Source organism: Acinonyx jubatus, chromosome D4 (assembly GCF_027475565.1).
Source record: "Acinonyx jubatus isolate Ajub_Pintada_27869175 chromosome D4, VMU_Ajub_asm_v1.0, whole genome shotgun sequence".
NCBI lineage: Eukaryota > Metazoa > Chordata > Mammalia > Carnivora > Felidae > Acinonyx > Acinonyx jubatus.
The window spans coordinates 1,089,370-1,103,745 of record NC_069391.1 but is presented as its reverse complement, the minus strand read 5'-3'; the positions used below and the strand labels follow the sequence as shown (position 1 = coordinate 1,103,745).

The 14,376-nt window shown below is 63.2% G+C and overlaps 1 protein-coding gene and 1 long non-coding RNA gene across 2 annotated transcripts; one reads left to right on the top strand and one right to left on the bottom strand.

Annotated features, from left to right (window-relative positions):
* Window positions 1-6,180: 6,180 nt before the first annotated feature.
* LOC128312039 (uncharacterized) lies at window positions 6,181-7,839 on the top strand. Its single transcript, XR_008290809.1, has 3 exons — window positions 6,181-6,430; window positions 6,878-7,127; window positions 7,435-7,839. It is a non-coding gene; the product is annotated as an uncharacterized LOC128312039 (long non-coding RNA).
* Window positions 7,840-7,886: 47 nt separating this feature from the next.
* On the bottom strand, window positions 7,887-13,672 carry LCN10 (lipocalin 10). Its single transcript, XM_027050986.2, has 6 exons — window positions 13,248-13,672; window positions 12,474-12,613; window positions 12,088-12,158; window positions 11,726-11,833; window positions 10,632-10,730; window positions 7,887-10,257 (listed from the first exon to the last, which is right to left on the bottom strand). The coding sequence occupies exons 1-6, from the start codon at window positions 13,356-13,358 to the stop codon at window positions 10,229-10,231; spliced, it is 558 nt and encodes a 185-aa protein (XP_026906787.1). The 5' UTR covers window positions 13,359-13,672; the 3' UTR covers window positions 7,887-10,228.
* Between the last annotated feature and the right edge of the window lie 704 nt (window positions 13,673-14,376).

Here is a 14,376-nt window from a genome sequence, read left to right as displayed (position 1 = left end):
AATCAATGAATAAATCCGTACGGGTATGGTCACTTGTTTATGAACATGGGTGCCAAGACCGTTCCGTGCGGTAAAAACGGAGTATTCGCAAACGGTGTTGGGAAACCAGATTCCACACAGAAAAGCGTGAAGTCAGAACATTACCTGACACCACGGAAAACAATGATCTCCAGGGGCACCTGGGTGGTTCAGTCAGTGAGTGGGTCATCCAACGTCAGCCCAGGTCATACCTCACAGTTCAGGAGTTTGAGCCTTGTAGCTGGCTCGTTGCCATCATGGTGGACCCCGCTTCGGATCCTCTGTCCTCCCCCCCACCGCCGCTTGCCCACTCATGCTCTCTCTCTCAAATATAAGGAAAACATTTTCTCAAGTGCAAAAATGTTAACGCCCCAGAAATCAATAAAGAGCACTTAGAGGGTGATCTTCATTCCCTTGGGTTTGGCGGTCGTGTCTCTAGTGTAGCACCGGAGGCAAGGCAACCAAGGAGAAAAGAGACACACGGGACTTCATCATTGCCAAAACGTTTTGTGAATGACTGACGATCTCAAACGAATGTAAAGAAAACCCAAAGAATGGTAGGAAATATTGGCGCACCATAAATCTGATAAGGGTATTGCATCTGGAATATACAAAGCAAAGGAAATGCAACCCGACACCGCACCACCACAGTAACACGCCTTCCCACACCCACAAGGAGGGACTCTACTGAATACACCGACATCACACCTGTTGGGGAGGATTTCGAGAACTCGGAACCCGCTTACGTAGCTGAGGGAGACGTAAAATGGTGGAGCCTCTGTAGCAGAACGTTTGGCACGTTCTCGAAGAGTTAGGCGTACGGGTATCATTTCACCCAAGTTCTCTATCGTATAACCAGAAGAATCGAGTTCAGGTGCTCTAACGAAAGCCTGTACGTAAATATTCATAGCAGCACCATTCACAACAACCCTTTAGTCGTTCGGGCACAAAGGACTGAAGTGTGGATACGGGCTACAGTGTGACGAACTCGGTGTTTGTTTCTTCAGAGAGAGAGAACGTACGCACAGTGTGAGGGGCAGAGGGAGAGGGAGAGAGAATCTGAAGCGGGGTCCACTCCTAGCACAGAGCCCGTCTCTGGGTTCCACCTCGTGACCCTGAGATCATGACCTGAGCTGCAGTCAAGAGTCTGATGTGTAAGCAACTGAGCCTCCCAGGCCCCCCCGACGTAGGTGAACTAGAAGACGTTATACTGAGTGGCAGAAACCAGACACAAGATACCACACGCTGTAGGATCCCACCCGTGTGAAAAGCTCATAATGATAAGTAAAGAAATAGTGACGGGAGCCACGTCGCTGGTTGCCGGGGAGCACGGGGGGTCGGCAAGAGCAAGCGCCTGACCCCTCGGCGGCGACTGGTTTTCTGCTTGGGGTGATGCGGCTGTTCCGGAACTAGATAGTGGTGATGGCGCCCGGCAGAGGAAGCGTAGTTAAGGTCAGGGACTTGTACCGTGTTAAATGTTTAAAAGGAGAAAGTCGACGGGCACCTGGGTGGCTCAGTCGGTGAAACGTCCGACCTCGGCTCAGATCACGATCTCACAGTTCGTGAGTTCGAGCCCCGGGTCGGGCTCTGTGCTGACAGCATGGAGCCTGGAGCCTGTTTCAGATTCCGTGTCTCCCTCCCTCTCTGCCCCTCCCCCGCTCACACTCGGTGTCTCTCTCGGTCTCAAAAACAGACGTTCAAAAAATTAAAGCGAGAAAGTCGATTTTATATTACCTTTAAGACATAAATACACGTACTCGTGAAAAGAAGCAAACCAAGAAAAGAGAAAGAATGCCTTCCCGGGTGAGGACGGGAAGACTCCGGTCTGGAGCTGGCACTGGCCGTGTCTCGTAAGCGGTGCCGAGGCAGGCGGGAGCCGGGTCTGGCTCTGGAGCCGGTGCTGGCGGGGTCTCGCCCGTGTTGAGGGCATCGGCTTGCGAGAGCGAATGCGGGGCCGGCTCTAATCTGGGCCTTGCGCCGGCTCTGTCTCCGCGAACGTGTCGGAGCGGGTCACGGCCCTGGAGCAGGGAGCCCAGCCGACACCGGGGCAGGTGACAGAGCATCTCTGTCTCTGGAGTCTCCGGGCATGGGGGTGCTCAGGCTTCTGGGAGCTTCTGTGTTGGACCTAGAGCTGGTCTGGCGGCTGGAGTTGTCCCTGGAACTGGCCGGGCTCCAGCTTGGAACTGGGCCCGAGCTGGTTCCGGGCCCGGCCCTGGCTCCAGACCTGGGGCTGGAACGACGGCTGGAGCGCTCCCGGGGCCTGGCCATACACCTGCCTCTATTTCTGGCATCGGCGCTCGAACTGATGCTGGTGCCTTCTGCCTCCAGCTTTGGCGTCAGAGCTGACGCGGGAACTTCGTCTCGCTCTGGAGCTGGCACCGGAGACCCCCGTGCTCGGACGTCGGGGCCGGGACTGGTGCCGGCACAGGTGGCGATGTTGGAGCTCCTGCTGGAGCCCGTGCTGTGGCCGGCCCGTCCTCTGAGCCTGGCTCTGAGGAGTCGTTGCGGAGCTGGTTCTGGCTCTAGGGCAGTCCTGCCTCAGTTTCCTGCTGTGTCCAGGGTGGGGCTAAGGCGTCCCTCCTCCCGGGGACGGGCATGCTGCCAGGAAGAACCGACTGGGCTCGGTCACGAGGAGCCCTTACAAAAGAGGACCGGACGGAGGGAGGAGGGCACCGAGAGGCCTCCCTGCCCGGGGGCGCCCCGGGCTGCTCTCGTGCAGGTGGCCATTGTCCACATCCGGGGTGACGCGGGTGACCCCTTGTTGTCTCCGGGCTGGAAGCAGAGCTGCAACGCGGACCTGTGGCTGCAGACCCCCGACACAGAGCGTTTGTGGGTGCGTGTGGCAGGCAGGGCCTTGGCGGCAGCTGAAGACGAGGGGCTGCTTGAGGCTGACGGTGCCAGAAACCACCCGGGACGGAGGTGGGCGCGCGGCGCGGTGGGGCGGGCGCGTCCGGCCGATGACCGGACCCTGCAGGGCACCCCAAGCTGGGCTCCAGCTCCTGGGCCCCGGCGCCCTCGTGGGTGTGGGCTGGAGAACACGGCACCGGGAGGGGCTGTCGGGGAGAAGGGCGGGAGTCACCTTCTCCCCCAAGCTGTCCAAGGCAGACAGCGTCCCGGGGCAGGACCTGGCCTGGGCGTGTGTTCTTTCCAAACCCCCGTGTTCGGTGGGCGCTGCCCTGTCTCTGAAAGCCCCTCAGCCCCCAGAGCCCCCTGGGAGTGAGGGGCTGTCTCCAGCCCTGGCCCAGGATCCCGCCCGGGAATGACCCTGTCTTTGGGAGGACGGGTCTCCATCAGGACCAGGGAGGGGACCGGCCCCACCCCTCCCCACGTCCAGTAGGCTCAGGACCCTGCGAGAGCTCTCTGTTCGAGGAGTCCTTGAGAGCACGTGTGTCCCCTCAGCCTGGCAAGTGAAAGATCCAAGCCACAAAGCTCAGGTTCTAGTAGAAGCAGAATTTCCACCTAACAATCAAGTGTAGCGTCTCTGTCTACAGCCAGTCTACACCCGCTGACCCCCAACCCCCGCCAGGGAAATAATCACGGGGAAGAGCTGTCTGGGCTGGGGAGGGCTCCTCCCATTTCTCCTGGCCTGGGGGGACCCCAGAGAACGTCTCCATTGTTCTCTTTCCTTCCAAGGGAGGAGCTGCCCCGAACACCCCTGCACCCTGGGTGTCCCCGCCCCCGGGTCCTCACTGCTGAGAAAGAGACCACAGTGACCTGTGTCAGGAGTCTGGTCGGCCACCGCTCCTGGGGCCATGCCAGGCCCTGGTGGCTGGATGGAAAGGCTGGATGGCTTTGGGGGCGGGGCCTCACTGGCGTCCCCTCCCCCCTTCCCCACTGCGGTCTGCGATCCGGGTCCTTTACGGGTGCTCCATACGTCACCGGTACCCGCCTTGTTCCTGCCATGGGAATGATCGCTCTGCATCACCCATTTCACGGAGCAGGAGAGTGAGGCCCAGAGAAGGGAGGCAGGTGTTTTTGGGCACAGGGCTGGTCAGCAGAGAGCTGGAATACCACCTCCGGAGCCCCGCCAGCCCGGGCAGGGCCCCCCCCGAGTCGAGGGTGATCCTTCCCCTTGTGCCTGGCCACTCATTCTTCCCAGACCTTGACGGTGGCCTGTTCCTTTTGGCCACAGATATTGCTGGCCGACCAGGAGGGAGTCCAGCTGGTAGGACAGGTCTAACTACAGGACACAGGGACACCTGTGAGCTACCAGGAGCCACATTGTGGTCTCTGTCCCCGAGCCTGCCCGGCAGCTGGGGTCCAGGTGCCCTAGGGGTCGGCACACACCTGGGTCTGGGCTGAGCAGGAGGCCATGACCTCAAGGAGACTCCACTCGGCCCTCTCCTGGCTCCTGCCCGGTCTCACCTGTCCTCCCTGAGGGGCTCCAGGGCCCGGATCCAGGCCCCTGAGGGCTGCTCGGGCTCCAGCCGCGAAAGATGCAGAGCCTGTGGAGCAGCTGGACCTCTTGGGGCTGGAGGGAGGGCCGGCCACCCACGGGCCTTGGCTGGGGAGGATGAGGGCCTCTTGGGGTGAGGAAGAGGCCGGGACCCGGTCCCGGGGTCACGGTTCATGTATACAAAGGGCTGAAATCACTGAGTGCCCGGGGGATGGCCAGTTAAAGTAGCCCCCTGACACTTGGTTTTCCTGGAGGTGCCCCCTGGCCTCCAGGGGCCTCTTCCCACCCTCTGACTCCGCCCAGGGCTGCAGCCAGGCACAGGCAGGACCTCTGTCCAAGGTCCTGCCAGGAAGACAAGGCGGAAGGAGGAAAGGAGAAGGGGAAGGGGCGGACCGACTTCTCCCTGCCCTGAGTCGGCCTCCACTGCTGCCTCCAGGAGCCCTGGCCCAGCCATGCCCCAGGGTCCAAGCACCTGGACCCCGGGGTGGAGTCTGCGGTCCAGGCCAGCTGGGTGGGGTGGGTGTAGTCACTGGCCGTCGTGTCCCCAGATGTCCAACCCACCTGGCCTCGCACCCTGAGGCTTGCCTGGATGGGGAGGGCATGGTTCTGGGGCTCAGGAAGGTTGGGGTTCCAGAGTAGTTGGCGGAGGTGGGAACATGGGGGACCAGCCAGGTGGGGAGTGATCGGATTCATGCACGTCAGCGTCACCTCTGGATCATCCACAGGTGCTGAGTGCCGGTCCCTGGGCATACCTGGCCATGACACAGACCCGGCTGACCCTGGAGAGGGAGGCCTGTGTCCCCGGGGCACCTCCCCTCCACCTACCCCCGGGGGCGAGCCTGGGCCACGGCCACGCTGATGCACTTCCCCGTCTGACCCTCAGGGACAGGGGGGACACTGAGGTCAGGAGAGGCAAGGACTGGCCCAGGACATGCGAGGTGTGCAGGGTCCAAGGAGCAGGGCTGGTCTCCAATCCTAGGCCAGCCTCTACCCCCACATGGGGTTCTCCCTGGGAATGAGAGCCCCTGAAATGCTCAGGGGACCCTATGCACCCCATCCGTGTGAGGCTGTGACCTCTGGGCATCTCCAGAAAGGCGCGCGCGCACACACACACACTCTGACTGTCCAACTGGGGATCAGAGAGGAGTCCACACTGGGAGGGGGTGGGTAACACGGGGGAAAGAAGAGAAAGGCTGGAGGCAGTGGGGCCCGAGCCCAAATGCAATGGGGCCCCTGGAGTGCGTGTCCGGTGGGCGACGGGTCTGAACGAGTTCACCTCCACCTTCCCCTGGGCCTGGGACCCAGGCGGGAGGGGTGGCTGTGCCTGGACCCGGAGCAGACCCAGGCCCACGTGAGTGTGTTCCATGCCAGGCCCACCCCTTCCTCATCCTTCCATGGCCACCTGTGCCCACGAGCCTCATGGGATAGCAGGCACGGGACGTGTCTACGGGTGGCTCCCTGATGGCGCCCCTACAAGTAGATGCCACAAGGACCCCACTGTGCAGACGGGGAGACCGGGGGGCCCCGGGAGGCACGGGGTCTGTGCGGGGTCCCAGCACTGGTCAGGAGGAAAACCCAGGTCTGAACCCAGCTCTGTGGCCCCAAAGCCGTGGCACCGGCTGCACCAGGCCTCGCGGGGACGTGTCTGGGCTGTGTTGGTGTCACTGTAGGGACAGGGCATGGGGTGGAGGGGAGCCCTTTGCAGCCTGGGAGGGGCTCTTGTCGGAGGAGTAAGTGGGGTAAGGGGACCCCAGGAAGTGACCTCACGTCTCTGGTCACAGAGCCCAATTGAACTCAGAACCCGGGTCACCAGGCACCCACGTTCTGGAGACAGCGCCCGACTGGGCTCATTCGTTGGGACACCTTTGCCTGACGAACATGTTCTCCTGTTGTGTGCCTGTGTCCCGCGGCTGCCGGCTCAGGGGAGCCCGTGGCCGCGACGCTTCCCGACCCTGGAGACAGTGGGTCAGGTCGTGCACAGGACGCCTCAGGTCTCTAGCTCGCAGGGACCCAAAGGTAACACAGGAGACTCAGAGACAGCCAGTCCAGCCCGACACCACTCTGATCTGACCTGTGCGGCCCCACGTCCCCTCCCGTGTGTGTGTGTGTGTTGTACGTGTGTGTGTGTCTGTGTGTGTGTCTGTGTGGAAAGAGGGGTCGTGTGTGGAGGGCCCACCTGAGCAGGTGCAGGCTGATGAAGGGGTCAGATGCCTGGTCGGCAGGTCAGGCTCACACCCCGGTCAAGGCTGGATGGGAGGGACAGGGTCTGCTGGGGTGGCCCTCTTGTCCCCGATGTTCATCCCGAGCCTGTAGGTGGATGTCACTGTGTCCCAGGCACAGGGCTGTGCACACTCAGGTCTGTGTCCGATCCGGGAGCCGCAGGGGGAGAGGGAGGAAGGACACTGAGGATGGCCGGGCGGGCTGTGATGTCTCCCGGCTGTCCGCGGGTCACTGTCTTTACAGAAATCAACCGATGAAATCGGGAAACGATTGGCGGAATCCCGATTCACCCGCCCTACAGAGTTGTGCATGTGCCCTGTCGCCCAGGAGGGCCACCCTGGTCCCAGAGAGAGAGTGGCCACACAGAGTTCTTGTGAAGCAGAGCCTGGAAATGACCTGGGAAGGCCTCCTTCACCGCCCCGGCCCCCCCACAGGGTCCTGGTTCACGGGTCCTGGGATCAGGACCCAGAGCCCCCGGAGCCAGAGCCCGAGGGTGAGAAGGCTGGGGGTGGGAGATGTGTGTTCACGGGGCCCGGGCGGTGCTGGGCCACCCAAGGAGGAGCCCCCGGGGGCTGGTGTGGGGCCAGGAGCAGACTGAGAGCCCGGGCTGCGGACTGCAGGGGGCAGAGGTCCTGGTGTGGGTCCCTGGCCGCGGCTTCTCGGGGAGGCTCTGGGGTGAGTTGTGTCTCTGCAAAGGCCCCTGGAGAGGCCGTCGCTGGGTGGGGGTAGGGGGGCACCTTCCCTCCTCTCACCCTGAGGCCTTGGAGCCGCTGCAACCACCACTATGTTTCCTTCTCAAGAGTCCGGGGCAGGAGCAGAAGCCGGTGAGACCCCAGAGCCTGACCCAAGGGCATCCGGGTCCTCGGCGTCTCTGCGGGCAGGGGTGGAGTCTGGAGCGACTCCTGCAGGGGCCGGAGAGCCAGCAGGTGACCTGGGACCTGTGCTGGGACAGCGGGCACCTGAACAGAGTCAGCTGGTTCCTGCTTCTGCTCCCGACACCGTTCCGGCCACCGCCCTTGTTCCCCTATGGATTCCGGCCACAAATCAAGGGCTCAAAGGCCTTCGAGGGATGTTTATTGTATTTCTAATTGTTGCTCCAGACCCAGTCCCCGACCCCTCCACCAGAATGACTCTTCCTCTTCTCCCTTATCCTTTCTCTCCTCTACTTTTTAGCTGGTACATTATTTGTTCATGGTATGTTTAAAATCCACATTAATCTGCAATAAAAATTTATTTATTTGACGTTGTGCAATTCCTGAGCACGGGGCACGCTCACAATGCTGTGAACCACGCCTCAGAATTTTGCTGCAGAATATCTCGGTCCCCAAGGGTCACCGTGTACCCGGAGCCCTCATTCCCCATTCGTCCCCCACCAGCCCCACAGAGGCGGGGTCCACACCAGGTCCGGTCAGAGGGCGTCACAGCTCGGGCCCTGGAAGGGGGCACGGGACACGTCCTTCTGTCCCTCCAGCGCTGACCTTCCTCCATGTGGGACCTGCTGACCTCCTGGATCATGTCTACCTCTTCCGCAAACAACGCTGAGTGTTCTCAGAAGGGGGAGAGTAGGCAGGGGCCAAGGACGGGCTTCCGGAATCCTGTGCCCTGGGGGACTCTGGGACAGCCTTCCAGGTGGCCCTTTGTGTCCTGCAGGCACCAGGCCACGATTCCACCTCATCTCTCAGGGAATGCGCCAACCCATCTAGAAGGCCCATTACGTCCCCATGTCACAGATGGGGGCACCGAGGCTAATAACACAGCCTGGGTCACTAGTAAGATGAGCTGGGTCAGGAAGCCCATCTCCTTGACTTTGGATTGTCCTACCCGCAGGCGTGCATCTTGGCGTCCTGGGGCTCGGGGTCCCTCCTCCTGGGGGATCTCACCACCCACCAAGGGCCCCCCCGCACTGATCTCAGGGGAGCAGAGCTGACCCACCTGCCTGGGGCCCCACATGGGGCTGGGGAAGGGCCGACTCCGGGCTCTGTGGGCTCTCCCAGTACTGGGCCAGCCAGTCCCCTGCAGGACAAGGACTTCTTGCTGGGGATTGGCTGGGGCCTCTGCTTCCTCATGTTGTCACCTGGGCCGCCGGTCTCCAGACTAGAAACCTGCCCATCTGAAGAGACCACCGCTGCCTCCCTTGGGTCTCACTTGTCCGAGTCCCTCCCCGGGACGCCCCGTATCTCTGACGCCTGCTCCCGTGGGGGCCGCCTCCCTTGGACTGCGACGGGTCTGGCCTCCATCCCAGGGAACGCACTGCTTTTGGCGCATTATTTGGCCCAGAGGCCTGTGAACCTTCTGGCCCTGGGTCGTGAGGGATGCTCTCCCCTCTGTGGTGTGACCGTCTGGCCTTCTGCATCTCCCGGTTTCTGTTTGGGCCACGGGAGGACCAGCCGTGTCCCTGCTGGCATCAGGCTGTGGTGTCACAGCACAAACAAAGGTCTCTGTCTCCAACATGTGCCCTCTTTTACTAACACAGCCTCTTGTATCCTCGTGACATCCCCTCCCCTCCCCGGTGGAAGGCCTGTGTGACCGGTTCTGAGGGAGAGAATATAACGATGGGTGTCACTTCCAAGCTGGTTCATGAAAGCCTGTGGTGTCTCTGGGGTCCTTTACTCCCGGGTCCATTCTCTGTCTCTGTGTCAGTGTGTGCGTCTGTGTGTGTGTCTCTCTCTGACGAAGCAAGAGCAGATAACATGAGCTGCCCCAGGATGCCCAGTGCCAAGAACCTGCAGAGGGTCCGGGCTGAGACACAGAAGGCCTGAGACACCCCAGTCCCAGCCGAATCCTGCCAAGAGCATGTGTACGGTCGCGGTCTTGGAGGCGGACCCTGCCCCAGTGGAGCCTCAGCTGAGGCTGCAGCCCTGGCCTCCTGGGTGACTGTGGGGCTGAGGCTCCCAGCCGAGCCGAGCCGGGAGACTGGCACAGAAAGTGTGAGGTGGTTAAGGGCTCTTCCTGCAGGCACCTCATTAGGGTAATGTCTTTGTGGAGACTCTGGAAGAATTATGGTGTGCATAGTCCTTGTGCAGCTGTACAGAAGGCATCTAGGATGCTTGAGGCCCTCTCTCTCGGAGGCTGATAGTCCCCAAATTCTAATAAGCTATTGCCTATTTTGCTCACTGCCCTCTTGCCAGCAGCGAGCACGTGCTTGGCGTGTCACGGGTGCTTATACGTGTTTCCCGAAGGAGTGGGCGGCTTCATGGGGAAGTGTGGGGTGTCAGGGAGCCCGGGGAGCGGTGCGCAGACTCACTGCAGAGAAGACACGCGGCAAGGATTACACTGGACCAGTCCGAGGTCTATTTCCCAGCAGACAAGAGATGACAGCCCCTCTCGGCCGTGTAACCTGGAGGGCACGAGCTGACGGGCCAGGACTGGACTCTCCCTGCCGGCCAGCACGTGCCCTCCTATCCCCAGCTCCTGAGGATCATCAAGGATCCCTCTTGGGCTAGAGCCACGGCCCTTGGACTTCACCCCATCAGCGGCCTGGGGTCACCAAACACCTCTCAGCAAGCCGCGGGATGAGAACTCCCGGAATCGCGAAGAACGCTCCTGGGGTCTCGGAGGACCACGAGCGGAGCCCCAAAGTAAAGGTGGTGGCCCTCAGGGCAGGATGGTGTGCGCACAGGAGGCTGTGGAGGGAGAGGGGCACTGAGGGGGCACTGCCCGGTGGGGGCCGGTCTGCCCACGAGCGTTCCCTTTCTCTCCCCGGTTTCTCGTGTGCTGGTGTGGGACACTGTCCTGGTCCTCCAGCCACGGCCACAGAGGCCAGACCGGATAGGCTGCCCGGTGCCCCCTGCCCACGCCCATCAGCAGGACGAGCCTGGTGCTGATGCAGGACCGGGCCGTGGAAGGGGAGCACCTCCCACGGGGCTTGGAAGAGACTGCTGTCACCCCTCCTCTCTCTGCCCCCGGTGAGCCGACCCTAACAGGGCGGACGGGGCCAGGCACGGCGCGGACCTGGACAGTGGGGGGCACGGGGGGAGGGCTCTTGACCACGTGTTACCGTCTTTCGGAAGAACGGTCACACCATCGGCGAGCTCCAAAGTCTCACATATGTCTATGAATCTTTTCATGCTCAGGAAGCTGGACGTGTTCCATCTGCCTGCGGTCGGGAAGCACAGTCACATCAGTTACCAGTTCTGGCCGCGTGGGCTGCACCCCGACCCCCACAGACACCGCCAGGCCCTCGCAGGACAGAGATGCGAGGGTGCTGCCACGGGAGGCACAGCAGACAGGTGATAGGGAAATGTCCTTCTGTCCCCTCTGTGCCCCGAGGCGGGCAGGTGTCCCCAGCGAGGCCCTGGAGACCGGCTCGGGTAGCCCCGTCTGCTCACCCAACCCCTCTGGCTGCAGCCCTTCCCCCCCCCTCCGCCCCCCCTGTGCGTGCCCTGCGTGCCCCACGTGTCCCGTGTCTGGAGGGGTCCTTTCCCAACCCCACTCCCTTCCTTACCGCCTCCGCCCAGCACAGAACCTCTCCCCGTCTGCCTTCCCTTCACCACCTCCACCTGCCCCGCCCCCAACTCCCCCCATCCTGCCCTCAGTGCCAGGGCCTGAGCCTCCCGCGGATGGCCAGCCCCACTCCTGGCCTCTCCTCCTCCGGCCTCCCCCCCTGCACTGGCCTCCCCCACTCACCCCTGCAGCAGCCACCTCAGAGACCTGCCCACGTGGTCTCCAGGCTCCGCCCACCCACCTGCCCCCTGCCACCTGCCACCAGCCTGCCCTGCAAGGGCTGCGACCCATGGTATGGACTGCCCGAGTCCTCCCAGAGTCATACACCAAAGCCCCAGTGCGACGGTGCGAGGGGTCGGGGCCTCCGGCGGTGCATAGGGTTAGCTGGGGTCCTCGCGACAGGATCGGTGCCCTGGTAAGAAGAGGAAGGGACCGGAGCCCCCTCCCCAACACCAGACACGGCGAGACGGCGGCCGCCTGCAGACCCCGACCCTCCATCGGGTCTGCGCCCTGAGCTGTGAGGATCGGTGTCGGTCGCGGGCGCCCTGTCGCGGAGCCCGAGCTGCAGCAGAGGCCTCCCTCTGAGCCTGTGCCCCTGCGCCCCCCCTTACCTGCCCCCGCACACCCCCTCCCCCAGATGTCACTCACTTAAGAACAGTAGCATCTTGGCGGTCCGGCCGGCGCGGCCCAGGCACAGGTAGACCACGCCGAAGCTGTAGTCCGTGGACAGCAGGTGGAAACCCTCCACCCCCTTCACTGGGCGGGAGAGAAGCAAGGCAGGGGCATGCGGGAGGGGTCGAGAGCCCCCTGCTCCCCCCGGGGCCACGGCCCGCCTGACCGCCCCTTGTGCCAGGTGCCCATCCCGCCCCCCTCCACGTTCCCCAGGACAGAGGGGCGGCCGGGGACGGCGCTGGCAGAGGCACCCTGTCCCACGTCTGGGTGACGAAGCCGGGGGGGGGGGCACTGCCACCCCCGGCCTCCCTCTCCCGGCCCCAGGCTATCATACGTACGTGTGTTCCTGAACACCGCCTTCTTCCCATCTTTCCGAAGAATTAACGTGTGTGACTGGCACCCCTGTGACCTAGGGGGACAAGGCGGGACGCCCATTTCTGGAATTTTCCAATTTGGACCGGGACCGGTCCCACAGCTTAAGGGAAACACTTCGAACACCCAGTGCCTGCTGAGTGACCCTGTGTAGCCTGGGGGCTTCTCCCAAAATCAGGCTTTTGAATTTTAGGGGCAGGAAGTGACGGGTTTCAGGGCTGCGGGGACCGTCACTCTAGGCTTTCTCGGTGATCCGGCTCCAGCACCCCCACCCAGACAGGATGATGCCCCAGGCTGCCGTGGCCAGGGCTCTGGGGAGGCTGTGCTGGGTCCCGCGCCCTGCTCCACTCACCGGCTAAAGGCCAGGACCACCTTCAGCTGGCCCACTTTGTGAACCTTCACCGTGGATGCCCCCAGCTTCCTCCTGTGTCTGCCAGGCAAGAACCCCTTGCCATCAGAGGCAACAGCCAGAATGTACCAGAACCCTGAAAACTGTGCAGAGGTGCTGAGGAAGGCGCTCCTTCCCAGGCTCCCAGCCAGGCTCCCGGAACCCACCGGACAAGGGATGCCTCCCAGACACCCAGCCCGCGTCCAGCACCCACAGATCTGCACGGCAGACACCAGACTGTCCGGGGGTGTGGAGGCTGGGCAGTGGGAACCGTGTGCTGTAACTTTCTTCCCGTGCAGGGCCTCCGGGGGGGCCCCATCCCTCTGATTTCCTGCCACAAACCCACAGTCCCAGACACCGCCACAACCCGCTCAGCCTGTGCCCACAGCCACCTCCGCTGGAGGGTTCCACCTGCCAGCGATCTCCTCGTTCCAGAACACGTCCTGCTGATTCCACCTCTGCCCACCTAGCATCTCTGGGTACACCTGCCTGGGGCCCTGCGCCCTACCCACCCCCCATGGCCGGCAGCTGCTCTGGGAGAGGCCGGGGGGGCAGTCCCACTGGGCTGGCAGGGGCCTGTGCCGGAGACTCCTGCCAGCCTCGGGGCACTGCCCAGGGCCCCGGAAAGGCCCTTGGAAGATTTTTAGGGAGCGATCTTCCAGCTGCCCACACTCGGACGATCCCTGGCCCCCACAGCCTGGGTGCCTGGCTCGGGGGACAGCAGACCTACGGCTTTACCTTGTTCCAGTTGAGGCTGTGGGCCTCCCTGGGCAGCTGTTCCTGTGGCCGGGACCCCATGGCCAGCACAAGCGCCAGGACCAGCGTGGACACCAGCCTCCCCGGTCCCATCTTCAGCCTCCCTCTTCGGCCACCAAGGCACTGAGTTTAAATCTCCCCACCCACCGACCCTGCCGTGGCCGTCCAACCAACCCGGAGCCTTGAACCGGCCTGGGGTGGGCCGATGGGAAGGCCGGGGGGCTTCGGGCCCTCTCCTGCCCCGGGCACAGAGGGCCAGCCCAGGTGCTCAGCCTGGTCGGTGCCGCCTGCCTGGGAGGCATCAGACAAAGCCATCGTGTTCCCGAGGTCACTCCCCCCAGACCTCAGGTCACCACGTGTCCCCTGGAGCCGTCCCTCCTCACAGTGGGAGCCCTGGGCCTCTCACACTAGCTCCCCACCCCCGGAAGAGAGACAACAGCCAGCTAGTGTCACTATGAGTCACTTCATAAGGTTATCTGCGTGTGAGAAGGAGGACCTGAACGCAGGGTCGCCCTGAGCAGGTGCTGACGGGGGGTCTGTCCTGAGCAGGTGCTGACGGGGGGTCTGTCCTGAGCAGGTGCTGACGGGGGGTCTGTCCTGAGCAGGTGCTGACGGGGGGTCTGTCCTGAGCAGGTGCTGACGGGGGGTCTGTCCTGAGCAGGTGCTGACGGGGGGTCTGTCCTGAGCAGGTGCTGACAGAAGGGGCAGCCGGTGTGTGTGCACAGGCACATGGGGTGCGTGTGCGTGTGCGTGCAGCTCTCCTGTATGTGCCCGCCTGCTGCCTTCCTGGCGTGCACCCCACCTCGCCGTGAGGGATGGGCAGCCCCCACCCCAGCTTCTGCCAGGACCTCTGGCAGGGCCCCACCAGACCACAGGAGGACCCACAGGCCAGGCCTCTGCAATCCTGGGCCCCTGGCCTTGCCCCAGAGCCCTGCCCCGGACACCGAGGTGCCCCAGCCCGGCACCCCGGTGGGCACCAGTGCCCACCTCGTCGGCCCAGCACCCTGTCCAAACTCGAACCGCAGGCCTGCTCTCACTCGGGCAGACGACCCTCCCATCGGCCCGGGGCTGTGTGATCCCTCCCTGGGGAGCGGCTGCCTCCGGCCCAGCC

What these genes read in the sequence shown, in the direction of transcription:
- LCN10 (XM_027050986.2), bottom strand. Translation starts at nt 13,358, where the DNA reads ATGGGACCGGGGAGGCTGGTGTCCACGCTGGTCCTGGCGCTTGTGCTG. An exon ending in CAAGATGCTACTGTTCTTAA is followed by an intron (nt 10,731 to 11,725) that starts GTGAGTGACATC and finishes TCCCGACCGCAG; the next exon opens with GCAGATGGAACACGTCCAGC. An exon ending in GACCGTTCTTCCGAAAGACG is followed by an intron (nt 10,258 to 10,631) that starts GTAACACGTGGT and finishes CTCCCTCCACAG; the next exon opens with CCTCCTGTGCGCACACCATC.